Source organism: Strix aluco, chromosome 21, assembly GCF_031877795.1.
Source record: "Strix aluco isolate bStrAlu1 chromosome 21, bStrAlu1.hap1, whole genome shotgun sequence".
NCBI classification, from domain to species: domain Eukaryota; kingdom Metazoa; phylum Chordata; class Aves; order Strigiformes; family Strigidae; genus Strix; species Strix aluco.
The window spans coordinates 14801263-14821889 of NC_133951.1; the positions used below are offsets into that span (position 1 = coordinate 14801263).

Genomic DNA, 20627 nt, shown 5'->3' on the forward strand with positions numbered 1-20627 from the left:
CGCCCCGCGGCCGCCATGATGGAGGAGTTCCGGCGGGGCTACGTGCGCCTCTGCGCCGCCCCCCAGGAGCCGGTGCTGCGGCGGCTGCGGGGGCCGCGGGGCCGCGGCGCCGCCCGCCTCGACCTGGCGGCGCTCAGCCTCTCGCTGGAGACCTGCGGCGCCCTGGCCCGGCTGCTGCCCGGCGCCGCGCCCTTCTCCGCGCTGGCGCTCGGCGACTGCGGCCTGAGCGAGGAAGGTGGGCGCGGGGCCCGCGGCGGCTTCCCCGGGCCGGGCGGGGGCCGCCTCCCCCCTCACGCCGGGTGGGGACGCGCGCAGGCCCGGCGGAGCCCGGCGGCGGCAGCAGCGGCCTCACGGCGGGTCCGCGAGCGGGCGGCGGGCGCTGAGGCTGGTCACGAACCCCGCGGTGGGGCCGCGCAGCGTGCGGCTGCTCTTTCGGCCTGGAACAGGCGGGACCGGTGGCGGCGGGGGGGTTCCGGCAATAACTGCCAGAGCTAGTCCTCGGTCGTTAGATCCAGCGAGCGTCGAACGGGGTGAGCCTCCGCTCGGTCCCTGCCGCGCGAGCGGGGTCAGGTACCGGGAAGCGTCTGGTCCGTTTTCAGAGCTGCAGCAGGAGGCCGCATGGGGTGAGCTGTGGTTCTCTACCCAGGCACCTGTTTCTCTGAAAATACTTAAAAAATCTCTTGCCCGGAAAGTTCAGACTCACACTTTCCAGCAGCAGTGGCCGCTTACAAAGTCATATGTTTTATCACAGCCATGTTTTCTGAGCTGGCTGTTTGAAAGGATGCTTTCTCTTCCATCTCAGGGGGTTACACATATGAAATAACAGTGGGTTGTTCTTTTTTTTTACTCAGGTGTAAAACTTCTGTTACACGGTCTTTGCTCCAACACCACAGTCAAATCTTTGGATCTGAAGGTGAGTCTGTTTGAATAAAATTAAGACAAAGAGGTGGGGAAGGAAATAGGAGCACAAGCTTAATCAGAGTTAGAAGCAGGCAGTCCTGGTGCAGGATTGTTCTAGTAGTTGTGCACTGCTGTAAAGTTCTTGTTCTCAGGTGTCTCAGTCCTTGCCTCCTTAACACAACATCATGGCTTTCCAAAGTTACTTTGCAGCTCACCTTTGTCTGTTTTTATTCAGTTACTCTGTTTTGATAGGAAGTTACTGCTGTATATCTTTTGTCAGTTGCTGCTTGGTCAGATGAGGCATATGCAGGGTTTCTCTGGGTTTCTGTACTAGTCAGTTATTAAGATGTTTGTCTTGTGCTTCTGTAGAGTTTGTCCAGCTCGCCAGTGTGTTTCTGCTAGCCTGGGGCTCAGAACTAAGCATCCACTTTCAGATGCGATGATCACTCTGCTGCGAGCATGACTTTCTGTATTCCCCTAGCATGTAGCTGTGCCCTTGAATCTACAGTCCTAAACTGCATCACACCCTTCTTCTGTGCTGGTGCTAGCTGAGCACTTTATTAAAAAAAGTGTGTTGAAACGGTTCCGCTTATCTAGAATCAGCATTTTCCATCCCATCGTGGGCCGTGCTGATCCTGTGCTATCCTGTGATTTTTGTGAGCTCTCAGTTACAGTGCCTCACGAGACCAGCGGTACATGTACCCACTGTTCCTCTGGGGTCTTTCCTTTTCTGGAAAGCTGGCCAGTATGTGAAAGAAACGTTACTCAGACCATCCTGACAGACTGAAATCAGCATTACAGCAGGGGTGCACCTGGTAGGGCTGGGTGGGATGGCTGCTTGGGGACAGGGCCCAGTCTACTGATCACCTGGGACTTTTGTTTCAGGGAAATAACCTGCGAACCCTGGGAGCTGAGGCTTTGGGAAAACTTCTTAGGCAGAACAAATCCATCAGGAGGTAAAAAACTGTATCTACCCCTCTTTCTGTTATTGCTGCCAGATGGAGCATGACATTAGAAAAGGGTTGAGGGTGTGTTTCCTTGGGATAGGGGGAATGTCAAGTAATGCCCTTTCTTGTGAAGGAGTGAGAACTGGAGGTGTCCTTTTGGAGGATGCGGGGCCCTAGCAGTGTCCTGCTCTTGGAAACTGAGTCTGTAAGTGGAGCTGGGTGTTGCAACTCTCTGTTAACTCCATGAACTCCAATCCTGTCTGATTTTCCCTAGCCTAATCTTGGAATGGAACAGCCTTGGTGCGTGGGAGGAGGGCTTCTCCTTTTTCTGCCAAGGGCTGGGAGCCAACAACTCTCTCCAGCAGCTAGATCTGCGCAATAACCAGATCAACCATCAGGGAGCTGGAGAGCTGGCCATGGCGCTGAAACAAAACGCCAGCCTTCAGGAGCTGGGTAAGGTGTCTAGTTCTTTGCCCACCTACACATGCGTGCGTGCATGCACACACATGTTTCTTCAGGTTCGTTGCAGCCTGCCCCCATCTCTGCCAGCTGGTCAGTGTTGTTCCCAGTCCCTGTCAGTCTGGAGTGCTTTGTGCAGGGAGCAGGGGCAGCCCCGTGGCCTTTGGAGAGCGGGAGTTGTAATTGCAATCTCAAACCAAACCTGCAGATGAAAGTTGTGTGCTTGGAGCAGAACTGTTCTTAGTGGAGGAGGGAATGGGTTCGTTCCCATTTGTTGGCATACCTCGTGCCAGACTCTGAGACTTACTTCACACTTACTTTGTCCTTAGTAAGGAAATTTGTCAGAATTTCCTTCAGGAAAGTGTGGCTCTTGGTGCCAGCTCTTTCTCATCCACAGGTTGTGGTTGTGGAAGGAAGGCTCATGGGCTGAAAATGCGAGGGGCAGACTTGTGCACCTTTTGAACACAGGTGCCTTCCTGCACGTTACTGCGCTTAAGATTCATCCTTGCCTTTCCTGCTTTGTCTGTCATTCTCCCTCCCTCTCATTCATCTTGAAAAGGGAGGCAGTGTTCCCCTGTGTTTGTGCTGAGACCATCTGGGATTAGTTAGCCCTGCTTGTAGATGTATACGGAGCATGGTTTCTCCTGGGCCCTGTGTTTTTCAGCAGAGTTGTGACCACCAGGGTGAAAGCTTGCTTTCTGTACAGATTTGCGTTGGAATAATATTGGACTTCTGGGTGGCCGAGCTCTGCTGAACTGCCTGCACAGCAACAAGACCCTGAAGAGGCTGGAGCTGGCTGGGAACAACGTTCCCAGTGACATCCTGAAAGCTGTGGGTAAGTAGTATTCGTTGCACAGGAAGGAATCAGTAACTCCATTCCCATTTCAGCACTTGAGGGATACAGGGCACTGGCTGCTCCAGAAGAGAGCTGTCCCTCCTCCCCTCTTGCCCTTTAATGAGGGCGGGTCAGGTTGGAGGTGTCACTTTTACCAGCAAGAGGAAAAAAAGAATTTGGATTGAATTAGAGATGACTATGCCATGTGAACGTGGGAGAACTTGGGGCTCTAGCTTGCCTCTAGTAGCCAGGTTTGAATATGGCTAATGCAGCACGTCCTCTGTGGTTGTCCTACCCCCAGCAGAAGGGGTTGCTCTCCTGTGGCCGGGTGTTGGTTACCCCGTGGACTCTGCTCTCTCCAGTGTCTGTATGGTGAGAGCGGTCTGTCTGCGTGGGCCAGCCTGGGAAGGGCTACTGTCCAGCTGCTTCTGATGGCCAGGTGTCATCCTGAGTCTCTCTCTTCCAGCAGTGCTTGCTGTTCTGTTGCTTTAGAAACATGTGCATGCTCTCCTGCTCTCTCTGCATCAGAACAAGCCGTGGATCACAACCAGGACCGTCAGACCATCCTGAGCGAGACCCAGAATCGAACGTACATACTCAGCAAGGAGGTTTTGAGTCTGAAGGATGAGAAGACCAAGCAGGTCAGCAGTCTGGCATGTGGGCAGTTTCCCTTGGTGTCCCTGTGAAACACTCAGTGACTGGATTATTGTGCACCTGAAGTCGCATGTGCACCTTTATGGGTGGGCACACAGCATGGTTGAGCAAATTGGGTCCTTACTCTGAGATAGGCTGCCCAGGAATCAAATCCACAACAGCGTGGGTATGGACACATACCCTGCTGAACGTATTCAGTCTGGATTCTGGAGGAGAGTTGGTGATTTTTTTTCACCCATATTTGTGCTTTTGGTTCTTCTTTTGCAACTGGTTTGACATTTTCCAAGTGGTGAAAAGCTAGAAATATGAGTGTTTTCTTCCTGATGCCTAATGGTGCAGAGTCCCTACAGCTGACGGTCCTAATGAACCTGCCCAACCTCCAGTTTCCTTGCTTTCAGCAGTGGCTTGGCCTGTCTTCAGCTGTCTCTAGGAAGAGAAAGATGAGAAATGTCAGTGCTTTGAGCTGATGCAGTTCGTTTTCTCACTGATGTTTGCCTTGTTCACAGTTCTTGGATTTGATGGACACTATAGACAAGCAGAGAGAAGAAATAGCCAGGAGCAGCAGGTGAGTTGAATTTCTGAGTGCTTTCTGCTCTTTGATAGCAGAATCGGGCCCTCTGTTTTCTGGCAGAAATTACACCCTTTTTTTTTTCCCACCCCCAAATGCAGGATGTCTGCAGCACGAGTCAGCCAGCTGCAGGAAGCATTGGATGAGCAGCACTCTATCATGAATTCGCTGAAAGCCAAGTATGGAGGAGGGAAGCCATAGCCTTGCCGCTGTTGTGCTGTGTAGGCAGCGCTGAGCAGAGCTGTTGAGAAGGGGGATAATCTTGTAGAGTGACTGGCTTACTATTTTGCTTAGTTCTACAGTAATATCCCAAAATTACAGTCAGATCAGGCCTTTGGGTTTGCCACGCTAGATATTTAGCCTGCTTCTAAGTAAAATTAAAGTGCGTTGGTGTAAGAGCAAATGAATTACAGAGGGTGAAAAGGAAAAAAAAGGATTGTGGGGATGGGATGGGGGTATGTTCCTTGCCCAGTTTACAGCCTAGGCAGAGTCTGTTCCTGCCTGCCCTGACAGTTGGCCGTGTCCTCTGAGAGCTGCTGCAGATGGGGAGGAGCCCGAGCAGCAGGGTCCTGTGCTTGGGAACAGCCAGGGGAGGGGAGGTGCCTGGGGCAGCGTTGGGTTGTGTGGAGCCGAGCACACGGGACGGCGCTTACACCTCAGACGCTGAGGAGCCCGGCTCGCTCGGTTCTGTCAGGTGAAGGTGGTGTCACTGCACTGTGCCTCAGCGTGGACGTGTCCCCCATGTACACAGTAAGCAAACTGCTTCTGCTACCTGTGTTTAAAACTCTGTCCTTGGTTTTAAACAACCCTGCAGTGGTATAAAAGAGCCAGCTTTGCTCTCCTGTGAGAGTGGGCAAATCCTGGAGGGGTCCAGGCCGGGAAAACCACTCATGGAAGAGAACACAGGGAAAATACAGTGGGGTACCAGAACACCAGGCTCTGAGACGTCCCAGGTCACTCACTGTCTGCAGAGGCTGTTGGGTGTCCTTTTCCCAGGGGCAAAAAATGCCTCATTTAGCTAGCCTGATTTCATCCATGGCCAAATACGTGTTAACATCTTGCACCATGTGGCGCGGAGAGCTCACTGGAGGTGTCTCCCTCAGAAAGGACTCTGGAAAGTGTTTCTCTGTATAGGCTGCAGATGACTGAAGCTGCCCTGGCTCTGTCTGAGCAGAAGGTTCACAATTTGGGAGAGCTACTGAATGCCACAAAACAGGAACAAACCAGCATGGCTGAGCACCACTTTACGGAGCTCCAGCAGCAAAGGCAGGTGAGCTGGATAAGTCCTAGTTAGGTTTGAGAGCAGGATTCCAGGTCATACCTGGTTTGTGTAGATTTGGGGGATGCTGGATGGGATAGGCAAGCATGGTTTTTAGTGGGTTAACAAAAATTCTTGTGTAAATTAGGCGAGTGCTAGGTGTGGAGAGGAGCCGTGGTGTTTGTGGGGTGGGTTGGATTCAGTTGGGTGTGGTCTTGGTTGGAGGTGCAATATCTAGGGTGAGTACAGGTTCTTAAGTTTGATTCTGTTTGCAGGAAGGTGCTGATCGGGAAGGCAAACTTTTGCGTGACCTGTCTGCTGCCAGTGAGAAAAATCTGCTGCTAAGAAACCAGGTAGGAAAGCAAGTCCAAGGCAGAGAAGCAGGACTTGGACACTGTTTACTTCTGCTCTGTATGTGAGTCCTCTCCTTTGATCCTTGTTTATGTCTCTGCTCAGCGTTCTGTATAGCCAACTTTCTCTGCTAATAGGAAAAGAAAATCCTATGTGGTGGTAATTTCCTTCTAGGTGGATGAGTTGGAGAAGAAGTGTAAAGTTCAGCAGGATCAGCTATTCCAGGTAAAACAAGACTTGACCAACACAACAGCAGAGCTGAAGCTGCGGGCTGTGCAAGCGGAGGGTGAGTGGAGGAGCAGAAACAGCTCAGGGACGCTGCGGGTTGGGGTTACTGGCCGTGAGTCAAGAGTGCACAGCAGCCAAGGAGAAGGGGTGGAAGAGTTTGCGATAGAATGTAAATACAGCCTGCGTAGCAGGAGTGCTGGAATTGGGATATGCCTGCTTTTAATCTGCAGAACGCCTGGAAATGGAGAAGAGAAGATTTAAACAAAGCCTTGAAGACATGGAATCCCTTCGGGTAAAAGAGGTAAGAACGGGATTTCTGCAGCATCCTGCAGTTAGTCTCTCTCTGGTCCTGACATACAGACATCACTGGAAGTCATTGTTTGCTGACAGCTGCTCTTAAACAAGTTTAAAAATTAGTGGACTCAGACTTACACTGGGAATAATAGGCCATTTCTACCAGCAAAGCCTGGCTGAAGAGATCACAAGAGATTCTACCAGCCAGTGAGATTTTTGTAGCTTGCAAGAGCATGGGCCAGGGCAGTCCATAATTGTGCAGAAGAGGCTTGGAGCTGGCCCTGTGTCAGTTGTGCTGTGCGTGGAGGTAATGATGAATGAGCAGTCTCGTCATGCTCACTGAAATAAAGGTGCAGAAACAGAGGAGATTGAGGCATACGTGCTATATACGACCAGTCCTTTAATGGGGTTCAGCTTGCTAGTTCCTTCTCTTATTTCAGGGGGATTCTCTGAGCCTGGACAGGACAAGAGGCTGTGATCAGCTCTCTTTGGAGTGTTTATTGAGGTGTGAAATCTCTCAACAATAAAATTATACCAGTAGATTTCTCTGAAGATTTTGAAATCTCGTAAGAAGATGTAGGCCAGGAAGATTTTAGCCACATGACAACTAGAAAATGAATCTCTGGTGTTTCATACCACTTGAAGATGAGAGCTTGGACTCTGCATCTTTCATCTTGGCCTGGAAGGGATCCCTGTCTAAAGTTCCCAGTTTCTAGAGGACAGATTCTATCTCCATTACAGTTTCCTAGCGGAGCTCTGAGGGAGGTAGGAGTTTTTCTCTGGTGGTAGGTGGGTCAGTGAGAGGATGCTCTTTCTCGTGCTGCTGGAGACAGGAGTGGCTCCCGGGACTTGCTGAAATGGTTTCTGCTGCTCTGCAGGTGGATCATATGACGCAGCACATGGAGGCCAGCGAACGTTCCATGCAGGACAGGATCCAGCGGCTGGAGGCCGTGAGGGCAGCTCTGGAGGAGGTGAGGGTGGATGCTCAGATCGTGGTGGCAGGAGATGGCGGCCAGGGGAGCTCCGCGGAGGCTTCCATTGCTGACCTGTGTAAAGATTGTCAGGTGCTGTAGGGAGGAACAGAAAACAGCAGTTTACCAGCTAAAATTATTTTTACTGCTTTGGACTAAGGAAGGAGAAGGTTTCAAAGGGAAACCTGTAGATTCTGATTGGATAAAAGTAAAGGTTCCATGGAACATGGTTAGATTCTTCCCAGGATTTGACTCCACAGGTTTCCCATGTGGTCCCAAGTAGTGCAGTGTATTTCTCCTTACCTGCTCCCCCAGCTAGATCCAGTGCTGTCTTCTCCTATTCCCCTGTCTTTGGGAAGCTTCACCCATTACTTGCCCTTATATAACTGAAATTCTCACTGAATTTAGATGATGATCTCGGGGTGAGAGAAGATATGTAATCTGGGTTTGTTTTCCCTGCCCCTGGGTGAGACACAGCTGTGTGACATTGTAGCCTGCGACTGGAAGCTGCTCATGTTTTCTGATCAGCGTTGCAGTGATGCAGCTTCTCTGTCTGGAACTATCTTTGGTGTTTCTGTGGCAGGAGCTGAGCCAAGTCAAAGCAGCTGCACTCAGTGAGCGAGGCCAGGCAGAGGAGGAGTTAATAAAAGTCCGGAATCAGGCGCGGTTGGAGGAGGTAAGGACAAGGCCTGTCTGTGGGCCCTGCCTCTGTGGGAAGGAGTGGGTTTGGCTGCCTAGCCTATGTTGTTGTCTTGGGAACTGCTGCGTAACTCCCCGCTCTGGGTTTCACTGGCTTGTGAATGGTCTTGAGGAAGGAGTCTTGAAAGTCTGCTTTGAATTGTCTCCAGAATGTAACCACTATCCCCACCTGCGCTGTGCTTTCCAGTAGGAACACGATTGATCTGGATATTGTCGTAGCGGATTTCATTTAAGTGGCCAACTTCTGACGCTAACAGCCAGATGTTGATCCTTCTGTTTAACAGCAGCTTTCGTGGGCTGCTCCTGTTTCTCTGGACTCAGAGGAATTTCTGCAGGTGGCTACTGCTGCTGGATAAAAAAAGTCACTGTAGAGTTGAACTTTGTGAAAACAGCAATGAAGTCAATACCCTGTGAAAGAGAACAAGGGACGAGGAAAATACACCAAAACTTAGAATGTTTACTTACACAAAATAAAATGCTTTACTGAGTTACAGACATATAAAAGCTGCCGTGTGTGTTTGTGGTGGGACACGACGGTTGCTCGGCTGCATGCAGCGGCGTTTCGGACCCGTTTGGGATATGGAGGAAGTGAAGATAGAGCATGAGCTGTAAATGCTGGCAGTGGCATTGGTGCTTGTACCAGGGACATGTCTCTCTTTCTCAGCGAGTGAGCTGGGCGTTGCAGCATCTCCACCAGAATGTTTTCCCTGGCAACAGCAGCTTAAATTCACTCCTGAACGCAGGGGAGAAGTGCCCTATCTGTTACAGCAAAGTCCTGTGCTTGTTCTTGAGTGCCCGTTGACTCAACCAAGGGTTCATTGTGTTGGGAACAAAAAGGAGAGAATCCCTTAGCAGGGATGGAATGGGACTGATGTCTTTTTATTTTCCATTGTGTCTTACAGCAGCAACGACTAGAACACCTAGAAGAGAAGCTGAGGCTGATGACCGAGTCACGGGACGAAGCTCAGAACTGCTGCTTTAAGCAAAAACAGATGGTTGCTGAGGCCCAAGCCAAAGCCAGTCAGTTGAGCCTGCAGGCTGATGGGCTCAGAAGGCGCCTGGAGGAGCTTCAGCAGGTAACTTGGGCTGGAGCAGAGCTACGGTCACCACAGGGGCAGAACAAGTTGCTGAAGTGGTTTGGTTATTCATGGATTTGTCTTTGTGTGTCAGGACCTGAACAGTAAGGAAGAGGAGAAAGTGATGGAGGTGAATAAAGTGAAGGTGGAATTACAGGAGCAGATTGGACACCTGCAGGCTGAACGCGCAGCACAGGATGGGCTCAGAGAGAAGATTGCAGCCCTGGAGAGACAGCTGAAAGGTGATGGATCCTTTCATCTTCTCAAAGGGTAACGCTGAGTTACTCCACAGTGGGCCTGGAACTGAGCTACGCTTACAGGTGGTGACAACAGTGCTTCCTGCCTGTGCGTACAACCGTGAGTTGTACCCTCCATCCTGATGTATTTGCAGGGATTCTTGTTGTCGTTTTAGAGAGACCAAGACTCCCATAGCTACCCAAAGCTGCACAGCAAGCAAAATGTTTGGATTTCCTGCACAATGAGGTGTAACATCTCATCTGTGCAAAACCTCTCAGGCTGTTGCCCGCAGCTTCTCTTGTGTGCCTGTTGATGGTCCTGCTTCCCCTGCCTTTGGCTGTGCCTATAACGTGTTGTTCCTGTTTATTCTAGGGACGCCCTCATTTTCTTTACTAATGGTGCTCTTCTTTCACAGCCCTATCAAGTAATCACCGTGAGGCACTGCTGGACAAAGAAGGTGAAATCTCTATGCTGCTGGAGAAGCTGAGAGTGAAAGAGGCTGACATCTCCAGGATGAGGGAAGAAGAGGCCCAGCGGGCAAGTTTCTTGCAGAATGCCATCATGGCATATGTGCAGGGCTCCCCCTTGGGAACCCACAGTTCTAGGAAATGAGAGTGTGGCTTAAAGAATCCAGATACCTGCTGTCAGGAGAAGGGTGAACAGCTCAGGTACAGCCCCTTCTTTCTAAGTGGGACAGTTCTGTCAGAGTGGGGTGACATGAAGTGTTGCAAACACAGAAAATTGTTCTTCAGAAATCTTGTTCACAACCGCATAAAGGAGGAAAGAACCACCCAGGGCTGGGACAGAGGCTCGTGGGTCTGAGTTCATGATGTGGAGCCCTTCCCCTGCACTGCTGCAGCATTTGAAGTAGTTTCTGTGTCCCTTTATACAGTGCCGGTCTGTCGGTACACTGTGCTGTTACCACGGGCTGTGTGTTCCCTGTCCTTCTGGAGCATTTGTTTGGGTGCTGGGGCTGTTCACAGTGAAACCTGGTGAAGGACAGGTAGCACTGTTGGCGGTTTCCTGTAGGTGAGAACTGTTTACTTTGTTCACGGGGTCCCAAAGCTGCTGGAAACACCAGATCTTACCTGTGCTTTTGTATCCAGTGCATACAGATGGAAGCAGTGGCTGAGTGGTCTCACCTTGGCTCGTCACCCTGCCGCGCCGTGGCTCTGGCTGCAGCGATGGGCAGACGATGGGTGTTCCTTGCGTCTGGTCGGGTGTGCAAGGGGACAGCTATGCAGTGGCGGTCCCTGTCCTGGGGACAGCTCGGCTTTGCCGTGGCTCCAGGCTGTCCAACACCGCCTGGCACGGAGAGGCGGGTGTCGGGGGTCAGTGTCTGCGCTTCCTCACTGTGAGCTGCAGCCCGCGGCTGCAGTTCTTGTAGCCAAAATGCAACAGGGTTCCATTGCACTACACCAAGGGGCAAAACTGTCCTGCTGGCTCCTCGGGGTCCTGGAGCCAAGAGCTGTGTTCTGGGCCTTACCCCGGGGAGGAGCGATGCTTCTGAGTTGCCGCTGCAGAGTAAATTCTCGGAGCACAAAGGGGAAAAGGTGCTTCCTTTTCCTGGCACCCCAAGTGCTGTCGTGGCACAGGGAAGGGGAGGGATGTGAGGGTCTGAGTCTGTCAGGGCAGCGGTGTGAGAGCCTCCGCTTAGGGAGCCTGGGGGCACCTGGAAGAAGAGACTTGCTGTGTGGACTGGTTGGTTTGTGTTCATGATTTTTTTTTTGTATTTGGTTTTGCTCTTTTCTTTTAATAAAGAGCTTTTGCATTTTGCCATAACACTGGACCAGCTGGGTGTTTGACCGCTGCTGCGTTACTGCCACGAAGATGCTGCTGGACTTTACCGGCCCTAAAAGGCTGTTACGGGTGGGCGAGCGAAGTGTGGCTGGGGGTGTCGGCTCAGAACCGCGGTAAAAGCTGGGAACCTGATCCCAGGGAGAGGAGCGAGCCCGGGGTGAGATCCAGGGGGTCAGTGGCTGCGGGGCGCCGGTGAGGGAGGAGGGGAGCCGGTGCCGCCGCCCGAGCGATCTCGGGGGCGGAGGGGGCGGTGTCCAAAGCCGCCCTCATGCAGGATTTTCGCTGCTGCGCCTCGTTCCTCGCAGGTCGGGGCAGAAGGGGGTGGCGCGTCTGTGCAGCTTCGCCCTGGAGCGGGCGGGACCCCCGGCGGGGCCCCCGGCGCCACGGCCCGTCCCGCCGCGCGGGGGCAGCGGGCGCTGCGCGGGGCGGGACCGGGGCGGCCCCGGGAGCGCGGGGAGGGGCCGTGGCTCCCCCGGTCCCGCCCCGCGCAGGCCCCGCCCCGCCCCGCGGGCTGTCACTGCGGCGGAGTCGCGGCGGCGCCGCCATCGCGGGCAGATGCAGGCGATCAAGTGTGTGGTGGTGGGCGACGGGTGAGTGGCGGCGGCGGGAGGCGGCGAGGCTGCCCCGGCCGCGCCTCGGCCCCCGGCGGCCCCGCACAAAGCGGGCCCGGGCGCGGCGGCGCCGGGGGAAGCCAGGGAGCGAGGAAGGGCCCGGCGCGGCCCCGCCCCGCGGCCCGGGGGAGCCCGGCTCCGCCGGCGGGAGGCGCGGCCCGGCGCGGCGCGGGGGGCGGCTCGGGGGGGCTGCGGCCGCGGTGGCCCGGCCGGCCCTGGCCCCGCGGGCCCTGGCCCCGCGCCCGGGCGTGAGGCCGCGGCGCCCGAGAGGGACGCGCCGGGCGGCGCCTGCGGCCGCCGGGTGAGGAGCCGGGGCCCGGGCCGCGGCCCTGCCCCAGGCCCGCCCGCCGGGGAGGGCGCCGGGGCGGCGAAGCCGGGGCCGCGCGGGCGCCGCCGTCTCCCGGCGGGAGGCCGGGGCCTCGCTGCAGCGGCGGCCGCCGCGGCCCGGCCCAGCGCGTCCCGCTCCGCCGGAGTTGGTGAACTTGGGTCTCGGGCCTTGACGCTGTTCGGTCTCGCACTGGAGCTGCACCGCTCGGGGAGCGGATTCCTGCTGCGCTCGGGCCTTGAATCCGCCTCTCCGGTATTTTATGAGGTGCCTGCGTTTCGCTGGTTTTCATTGTACAAGCCTGATTCATCACAGAGTTCTCCCTAAAATCTGAGTGTTCGCAGGTTTTTCTCATCCCGCCTTTTGTTGTTTGTGTTCCAAGGTGAAATACGTTGCTGCTTCTGATGTCACCATGTGCCTCTTGTCACCCTTCTTGTGCTTTTCTTTAGGCTTTTCCTACGTGCCTTTTTCTGAGAATGCGTCTGTACACAAGGCGCAGGCATGCAGTTTTAGATTTATGGTGCTTCATAACCTTTTCTAGCTTGTCCTGCATATTTTTCCTCATAATTCCTGTTTGCTTTTCTGGTCACCACGGCAGGCACAGAGCTGAGATACAGACAGCTAGATGTGAACTGGTCTTAGGCAGGGACTGGCCTTTCTACCTTCCCGTGAGTGCCACCCCCCAAATACGCGTTTGAGCGAGGCCCTCCAGGCTCTAACCTGTGGGGGCTAACGAGGGGAGCAGAGAAAGAGCCACCCACCAGAACAGCACAGCCTCCCTGCGGAGGGGGGAGCACAGCGTGCTGGAAACGGGCTTCAGCGGAAGGTTTGCAGCCCAGGGTTTTGCTTTAAGACCAAATTGACAGTACAGAGACTAAATGAACTCAGATGCCAAACCAGTTTGGTCACAGATATGTGTGGTTTTGTGAGTTACGTGACTTCCCTGTTCGGTGGGAGAGAGGCCGCAGCTCAGGAGCAGAGCCAGCTGGTCAGTGTAGCGGTTCCTTACACAACCCCCTGTTCTCCAGGAGAGGGGACCGCATCGGGGGAGAAGCTGGGTGGATGACTGCTGTGGTTCTCGTGTGCTGTGTCATCCTGGTGCGGGACTGTGGGGTCCCCTTGGTCTCTTGCTTGCTCCTGAGTCTTTCCTTACGTCATTCCAGTTACGGAATTGGGTAGAGCATCCCCGTCTCTGGCTGTTCAGCTTCGCTCGGGCACCAAGGAGAGCTTTCCCCGGCACTGGCGCTTGCGATCTGTTTCTCTGGAAGGTTGCCTGCAGCTCACAACTTCCTCAGTGCCAGATGGGCTGTTCACACCCCTGGTACTCCTCTTTCCTGTCACTGAGCTTTCCCCTTGTGCTGCAGGGCTAAGTGCTGTTCCTGCTGCCAGCCAGGCCCAGCCCCTGCCGGCTGCCACCCCTGGCTTGTCCCATCCCACCTGCCCTAGGCAAAGCCCTGAGCCCATACGTTCAGTGATCAGCACTGACCTCTCTCCAACTGACAGTGGTCAACTTTAAAGTTCATTTTTGTTTATGGATACTTATTTTTTCCCCTTTGTATTTATGGACATTCTGTATTTATTATCCAGTATTTGAGGAGCTTGAATAATTCTGTCTTGTTGCGTATTTTTTCACCTCACTGTTTAGCCCATTTTGCTAGTTTACTATGGATGTGTTCAGCCCAGCACAGAACCCTAATTTATTCCCTCTCTTTTGATTCCTGAAACAAATATATTTTGCCTGGTGTTTTGCTGAGGCTGCATGGGGGGGAAAAGGAGTGGGAGCTCAGGCAAGGTGCACATTGTGAGTTCAGGCCTGTTCCCTGACAGCTAGAGAATTCCAGCCTGCTACAGGTTTGTTTTCTCACATGGTAACTTTTTACTTAACCTCTTTTTTGGGTGGGGGAAGGGTGAGTTTTACTGCCTCCCTGCTTCCTGCTGTGCCCTTCCTTATGCTTGTCACTCTTATCCCCTGCAGAGCTGTAGGGAAGACCTGCTTGCTGATCAGTTACACCACAAATGCCTTTCCTGGAGAATACATCCCCACTGTGTGAGTAGTGCTCTGTACGCACATGTGTGTAAAAGTTGGGTTTGTAGGCGAGGAGAAGGCTGCCCAGCTCAGGCTGTGACCGTCACGTGCGAGGAAGACGCGGTGGTACGGCTGTGTACGTGAAGGGGGGCAGACTGTCCCCACGGGAGCTGTCGCTGCCCCCTTGGATTTCGTGTAGAGAGATGGGTGGGTCACAGCAAGGTTGTCACTGATGGGGACTCTTCCTCGGCAGGTTTGATAACTACTCTGCCAATGTCATGGTAGATGGAAAGCCGGTGAACCTAGGCCTCTGGGATACTGCTGGGCAAGAGGATTATGACCGACTGCGGCCTCTTTCCTATCCACAGACGGTGAGTGCTGGGCTTGGGCTGGCCTGTAACTGGTCCCTCTTGGAGACAGGGAGGCTCCCAAGGACAGCCAGGCTCCTCTCCGTCGAGGAAAGTCTGAGTTCCTGCAGCTGCAGCCATAACTCGGGCTGGTTGAAGTATCGCAGCTGAATTCCTCCCAAGAGGTTGTCCTGTTCTAGTCCCTGCTTTGCAGTGGTGTTTGAACAGCTACGCGGGCCGTAGGGAGGCTCAAGTGGAAGGAGTGGTGTGGGGCTGCTCTGCAGCTGAGCCACGTTCCGCGCCTCCAGGCTCTCTGGGTGACACAGCTCCCTGTCGGGCCGCACCAGTTGTGTTTCCCTGGCTGCAGCAGTTCCTACATGGCCCAACCAGGGGTGAAGCCCATAGCACTGTTAAGGTATTTGTAGCCACAGGCTCTTGACGTGCAGAGCCTGTTATTGTAAAAGAAGATGAAGTCATACATGCAAAGTCCGTTCCTTCCCTCTCTGAATTAGTTTAACACCCTTAATGGGTGGGAGGAGGTTGTCCTCTGTAAGGCTCCCTCTCCACCCTCCCTCCATTATCTCTAGCTGTATCTTTGTACATGGCTGACCCTCTTTTTTCTGCACAGGATGTTTTCTTGATCTGCTTCTCCCTTGTGAGTCCAGCCTCCTTTGAGAATGTCAGAGCCAAGGTAAAGTATTCTCCTTCTGGGTGAAACAGTGGAAGGGAGGAACCATTGAAGTCCCCTGCCTCACCCAGCACCACACCTACAAGCCCCAAATTTCAAGCAGTCATGTTTTGATAAGGGAAGGTCATAGTCTTCAGGTTTTATGAGTGGCCTACTTTTTGTTACTTCTTTGGCTAAGTTTTTGCCTTTTTGAATCTGCATCTTAAAGAAGGACTGTCCTAGAAGCTAAAATGCAGTTAAGGGAAGCCCCGTGTGCAGAGTTGGCTGGCACTGTCTGTCACGATTCCATGTCTCAGTGCCTTCAGTATTACATCTGCAGCAATCTCTTTCTGCAGAGCACACCCAGAACTGTAGGCAGAAGTATCCTGTTCAGGTGTTGCCACCGTGTCAGATAGTAGTAAAAACCTTCTTCCCAATAGTAAATGCATCCTCATGGTTACATCTACTGCTAGAGCTACTTTTCTTACCATGCCTCTCCGTTTCAGTGGTACCCCGAGGTCCGACACCATTGCCCAAATACACCCATCATCCTGGTGGGCACCAAGCTGGACTTGAGGGATGACAAGGACACCATTGAAAGGTTACGTGATAAGAAACTGGCCCCCATCACCTACCCCCAAGGTTTGGCCATGGCTCGGGAGATTGGTGAGTCTCAGTGCTGGCAGATCTCCGCGGCACCGAGCTTTTTATTTTGGAGTGGGCGAGGGCAGTACGTCCTGGTGGGACTGGAGTGGTTGAGCCGGAGCTCTCTTTCCCCTAGGGTCGGTAAAGTACCTCGAGTGCTCTGCCCTGACGCAGCGGGGCTTGAAGACGGTGTTTGATGAAGCCATCCGGGCTGTGCTCTGCCCGCCGCCCGTGAAGAAGCCCGGCAAAAAGTGCACCGTGTTTTGAGGGCTGTGGCCTAGGTGCTGGCTCAGCATGTTGTCGTCCTCTGACAGATTGCATATTAGCTGGGTGTTTCCGGAGGGGGCTGGGATGTGTAGGGCCCTTCATCATGTACGAAGTCAGTGTTTTTTAAATGTCTCTTTGATTTAACGTCAGTGTTGATGTGAAGGGGCAGCGGGGGCAGGAGACCAGCTGGGGGCTGTACAGCCCCCAGGGGAGGTACAATGGGGAAGGCAAGGCAGCGCCTTGGGGCAACGGGCTGTTCTGGCTCTCCTGAACTCCCAGCTGGAAAGGGCCGAGACATCCATCCTGTCCTGGGAAGCCCTGGTTTCAACCTGCAGGTGGAACAGGAGGCGAAGGCCCTTGTGGGAGCGGGGAGGGAGCCGATACGAACGGCGCTGAAGGGCAAGAGCAGCCGGGACAGCGGTAGGGTCTCCTTGCCCAGCCAACGTGGCTAAGTTAACAAACTGGTGCTCTAGCTGATATGTGCCTGAGACTGTTACAGAAATCACAACCAGCCCCAGAAGGGGGCAAGGTAAAAGATACAAAGCTGAAAAACTAATCATTAGGTGCTTTATTGGGTATGAGCCAAACTCAGTGAGTGAAACAGCTCTGTGCAATCGATGTATTTGCCTTTTCGTGTGTGCACACCATAGGACAGCGTGGTGCTGCTCCCCCCCATCGGTCTTTAGCAGGGCCTCCCCCCCAGATCCAGTCTCTGCAGAGCAGGGCTGTGGTTGTTGCCTCTGTTTTGTTTTTTTCTACTAAAGACAGCAAAGGAAGCAATGAGGAGTCTGCTAACTTCTTCTTTCCCTTCCCACTGAAAGTGCAGGCGGGCTCTATGGATTTGGAAGGAACAGGGAGAGCTTCTGAAGGGTTGTGAGGGGGGAATAGGGTTGGAAGAAAGACAGGTCCAATTTCTAATCATCATGTAGAGTGACAAGATAAAACCTTATTTGGTGCAATAAACATTCTCCATGACGGTGTATGTGAGCTTTATTATACAGCAGCTTCTAAAGGTAATTTTCTGCCTCACTTCTCATACAGGTTCCAGCCCTGCTGCCCCTCTTCTCCAGCAAGACTGGGTCTGTGTCATTGTTTTCTATCCAGTTTACATCTATGCAGTACTAGTGTGAAAGTTAAGGCCAGGTGTGAAGTGCAGGTGTCATCTTAGGAGACAAGAAATCCCCCATCAACCACCAGTGAGCTGCCAGTTGTCATAGCACTCTTGTCACTCAGCAGGAAGAGGATGCTGTTCACCACATCATCCACCTCTGGAATCAAACACAGAGAACATCCGATGCACCCCTCAAATTGTGCTAGAAAAGCAAGCACCCCAAGAGGTATGCCTTTGGCCTCCACCTGTAGCGGGAGCAGGGAAACACCTCCACCCCCAAACGGTGCTCGATGCAGGGCAGAGGACAGCGTGGCTGAGAGCCGGGGATCACAAAGCCCTTGTGACCAAATGGTACTGGGTGCCCAGCAAGCACCCTGCGCCCCTCCCGCTCACGTTCATAACAACAGAGTAAGGGCATTTCGCTTGTCCCAAGTGGAGGAGGCTGTAGAAGAGGGGAGATAAGGTTGATTCTCACCCTGTCCTCGTGAAATGCTTCAGGAATTCAGCCACAGCCCCTCAGCAGAGTTGCAACTTTGCCCAAAAGAGCCCAGCCTGGCAACAAATCTACACCACTGACCTGCAAACTTCCCCAGCGGGATCCGATTAATCATGGCAGCAGATTTCTGAGGGTCGCTCCAGTTAATTCTCCCCATATCAGTCATAACCACTGTGGGGTTCACAGTGTTCACCCTAATCTGGGACCAAGAGCAACAAACAATCTAAGCAGACTGCTCTGAGAGGAAGTGCTTAGGTTCAGCTTTAGCACTTTCCCTTCTCTCAGAAAGACTCTGACCTACCTTGTGGGGTCCCAGTTCCAATGCCATTACCTTGCTCAGCATATCTAAAGCACTTTTTGTGGAACCTTCAGGAGAAGGGGAGAACAGGAGGCATTTAGGTGCACAGCACTTGGTCACGAACACAAAGAAGTATTTCACTGCCCAGAAATGGCAACCAGCAGCTCGGTGGCTGTGGGTCTCCAGCTAGTCAAAAGAGAGGGGGCACTGCTAAAGCTACTCACAGTAAACAGCGTGATCCCGCAGAGCGCGCTGAGACGCCTGGCTTGAGACGTTGACAATGGCACCTGGCACCCCCTGGGCAATCATCTGCCGAGCAACAATCTGGGAGGGGGGAGAAAAGAAAAAAAAAAAAAGGGATGCCAGAATTGTAACAGGATAAATCAGTATTTCATTCAGTAGGAATCTTGCTGGGCTATTACAGTAGCCAGAAGAGCAAAAACAGCCGCAGGAAGTCAGTGCTCACTGCCTCCCACTTAGAGAGAGTCAGAGCAAGGGAGGGAAGGGGCTGCGCACGCAAGTTGTCCGGTGAACTTCAGATCACGGTCCCTTTAGCCCCCACAGGGGACACTTATCTCTGCTGTGCGGGACAACTTAGTTACTGCTACTCAGGGAGACGACTGCAGGGACAATTCTTCCTCACCTGGGAAACATGAAGCACAGCGTGAAGATTCACATCAAAGGACCTACAAATAAATCAAATTTAAAAGTTACAGAGTGGTTGCAGCCCAGGCCAGAGAGGAGTTGAGTTGCTTTGGGAGGCAGCACAGGGCAAGTGCTGCTGGTATCTCAAACACCGGTGCTACTCTAGAACTCGGAGGTGCCGAGCTGCCTGACTAGGGCAGCGTTTAGGCGTGTTTCAGCAAGAAACCGTTCACTGGATGTGAACTATTTGGTGTGCAGGGGGAGGTGCACTCGTGCAGCGTTGCATTTCCAGCAGGACCCTGTTCCTTAGCAGAGTAACGTAGTTCTTCTAAAGCTTAAACAGTGAGCCCTGGCCCTCAGCCAGCGACCACTCGGGTGAATCGAACCCTTCACACGGCTTTACAATTGCAAATCTGCTACAAGATAAGTAGAAGCAGCTTTTCTTCTATTTGCCACACAGGCCTTCCTTGGTCAGGTTTTTACCTGCTAGTTCTGCAGAACGGTCATGGTAGAATCCATACATTTTATATTCTAGTCAGAAATCCTTCATTACAAACCCACAAGAGCCATTCTTAATGTAGGGACAAAGCACGGCCCATCTTCTCCTCACCATATCCTGTATCCCAAAGCTTACCCCCAACAGGAACTATGGATTTTTGAGAGAAAAAGTTGTCATGTTACTGCAGTAAGCAAATTTCATTTTCCACTGTGACGTTTTCATACTCCCTTACCTGGCTTTGTCTTCTTTATATCTGAACTGTCTTACCGACAACTGCCCTTCAACTAAGCAGAGACTGGGAGCTCTGGCTAAGAGCGAAGGCCTCTCTCCTCTTCCTCCTCCTCCTCCTCCTCCTCCTCTCATCTCCTCTCCGTACCTCGCCGGCTGGAGGGTGGGTGGGTGCACAACCACCGTGCAGGAGATGAGAGTGCGGTTCTGGCTACTCAGTAACTGTGGAACCGCCAGGGCTTTACCTGGTTTCCTTCCGACGTTCGCAGGGTGAAAGGCGGTTCCGTACGGTACGAAAACACGGGGAGGGGCAGAGCAGACGGAGTGACCGCGGGGGGCCCGGGCACGTCTGCAGCGCGTCTGTCCCTGTCCCCGGGCGCCAGCCGCTCCCCAGCCCCTTCCCGGGCGGCTCCGCCGAGGCCGGGGGCAGCGCCGGGCACTCACCGCTCCAGGGCCGCCCGCGTCACCGCCAGGAACGGCTCCAGCTCCGCCACGGCCGCGTTGTTCACCAGCAGCTCGAAGGGCCCCGCCGCCGCCACCGCCGCCTCCGCCGCCTCCCAGTCGGCCAGGTCCAGGCACAGCGGCTCGATGCCGGGGCACTGCGGCGCGGGCGGCGGCCGTCAGCGGGGTGGGAGCGGCCGGGGGGGGGTCCCGGGGGGTCCCGGCGGTACCTCTCGCGCGAGGCTCTCCAGGTCCGCCGCGGTGCGGCTCAGCGCGGTCACGCGGGCTCCGGCCTTGCTCAGCGCCACGGCCACGGCGCGACCGATCCCTGCGGGGAGGCGGCGTCACACCCGGCCCGGCCCGGCCCCGGCCCCAGGGCCCCGACCCCAGGCCCCGGCCCGGCCCCAGGCCCCGGCCCGGCCCCAGGCCCCGACACCTTTGCCGGCTCCAGTCACCAGCGCCCGGCGGCCGCGGAAGCTGGGCTCCGGCTCCATGCTGGGGGCAGGCTGCGGCCTGGGCGGGGCCCCGGCGCGGGCAGCGGGCACTCCCGGGAGGCGGAGGCCCGGCGGGGCAGCCCCGGGCCCCGCTGCCCGCCAGGCAGCTGCCGGGGGGGGGGCGGGGGGCAGGATGCGGGCCCGGGCGGCTGCAGCCCCTGGATCCCCCGAGAGGACGCGGCCAGAACCCGTTTCTGGACTCACGCAGCACAAGACGGGCACGCAGAGATTAATTTTCTTGGCTCTGATT

General features: G+C 54.3%; 3 protein-coding genes across 6 annotated transcripts; 2 read left to right on the plus strand and 1 right to left on the minus strand.

The window, feature by feature from the left end:
• The first annotated feature begins 14 nt into the window (after positions 1-14).
• Positions 15-11259, plus strand: LRRC45 (leucine rich repeat containing 45). The gene is made up of 17 exons (XM_074847775.1): positions 15-235; positions 852-913; positions 1786-1856; positions 2122-2300; positions 3013-3141; positions 3670-3782; positions 4302-4360; positions 4465-4542; positions 5498-5633; positions 5897-5974; positions 6147-6258; positions 6431-6501; positions 7373-7465; positions 8049-8141; positions 9067-9240; positions 9335-9482; positions 9893-11259. The coding sequence occupies exons 1-17, from the start codon at positions 16-18 to the stop codon at positions 10087-10089; spliced, it is 2013 nt and encodes a 670-aa protein (XP_074703876.1). The 5' UTR covers position 15; the 3' UTR covers positions 10090-11259.
• A 519-nt stretch (positions 11260-11778) lies between these two features.
• On the plus strand, positions 11779-17145 carry RAC3 (Rac family small GTPase 3). Of its 4 annotated transcripts, none has more exons than XM_074847782.1 (6): positions 11779-11867; positions 14189-14260; positions 14493-14610; positions 15215-15277; positions 15760-15919; positions 16035-17145. In XM_074847782.1, the coding sequence occupies exons 1-6, from the start codon at positions 11833-11835 to the stop codon at positions 16163-16165; spliced, it is 579 nt and encodes a 192-aa protein (XP_074703883.1). In that variant the 5' UTR covers positions 11779-11832; the 3' UTR covers positions 16166-17145. The 4 variants fall into 4 exon arrangements, with proteins under 4 accessions (XP_074703883.1, XP_074703886.1, XP_074703884.1 ...); XM_074847783.1 differs by having other exon boundaries at positions 11818-11846; XM_074847784.1 differs by lacking the exon at positions 11779-11867 and adding an exon at positions 12314-12480.
• DCXR (dicarbonyl and L-xylulose reductase) lies at positions 17138-20437 on the minus strand. The gene is made up of 8 exons (XM_074847781.1): positions 20320-20437; positions 20114-20211; positions 19887-20041; positions 18714-18756; positions 18295-18394; positions 18074-18138; positions 17854-17971; positions 17138-17433 (listed from the first exon to the last, which is right to left on the minus strand). The coding sequence occupies exons 1-8, from the start codon at positions 20375-20377 to the stop codon at positions 17330-17332; spliced, it is 741 nt and encodes a 246-aa protein (XP_074703882.1). The 5' UTR covers positions 20378-20437; the 3' UTR covers positions 17138-17329.
• Between the last annotated feature and the right edge of the window lie 190 nt (positions 20438-20627).

Excerpts from the sequence above, each read along its gene's own strand:
- LRRC45 (XM_074847775.1), top strand. The coding sequence starts at position 16 with ATGATGGAGGAGTTCCGGCGGGGCTACGTGCGCCTCTGCGCCGCCCCC. Across the intron at positions 4,361-4,464 it reads GAAATAGCCAGGAGCAGCAG|GATGTCTGCAGCACGAGTCA; the intron begins GTGAGTTGAATT and ends CCCCAAATGCAG. Across the intron at positions 4,543-5,497 it reads ATGAATTCGCTGAAAGCCAA|GCTGCAGATGACTGAAGCTG; the intron begins GTATGGAGGAGG and ends TTCTCTGTATAG.
- RAC3 (XM_074847782.1), top strand. The coding sequence starts at position 11,833 with ATGCAGGCGATCAAGTGTGTGGTGGTGGGCGACGG. Across the intron at positions 14,611-15,214 it reads CTCTTTCCTATCCACAGACG|GATGTTTTCTTGATCTGCTT; the intron begins GTGAGTGCTGGG and ends TTTTCTGCACAG. Across the intron at positions 15,278-15,759 it reads TTGAGAATGTCAGAGCCAAG|TGGTACCCCGAGGTCCGACA; the intron begins GTAAAGTATTCT and ends TCTCCGTTTCAG.
- DCXR (XM_074847781.1), bottom strand. The coding sequence starts at position 20,377 with ATGGAGCCGGAGCCCAGCTTCCGCGGCCGCCGGGCGCTGGTGACTGGA. Across the intron at positions 20,212-20,319 it reads GGTGACTGGAGCCGGCAAAG|GGATCGGTCGCGCCGTGGCC; the intron begins GTGTCGGGGCCT and ends GCCTCCCCGCAG. Across the intron at positions 20,042-20,113 it reads TGGAGAGCCTCGCGCGAGAG|TGCCCCGGCATCGAGCCGCT; the intron begins GTACCGCCGGGA and ends CCCGCGCCGCAG.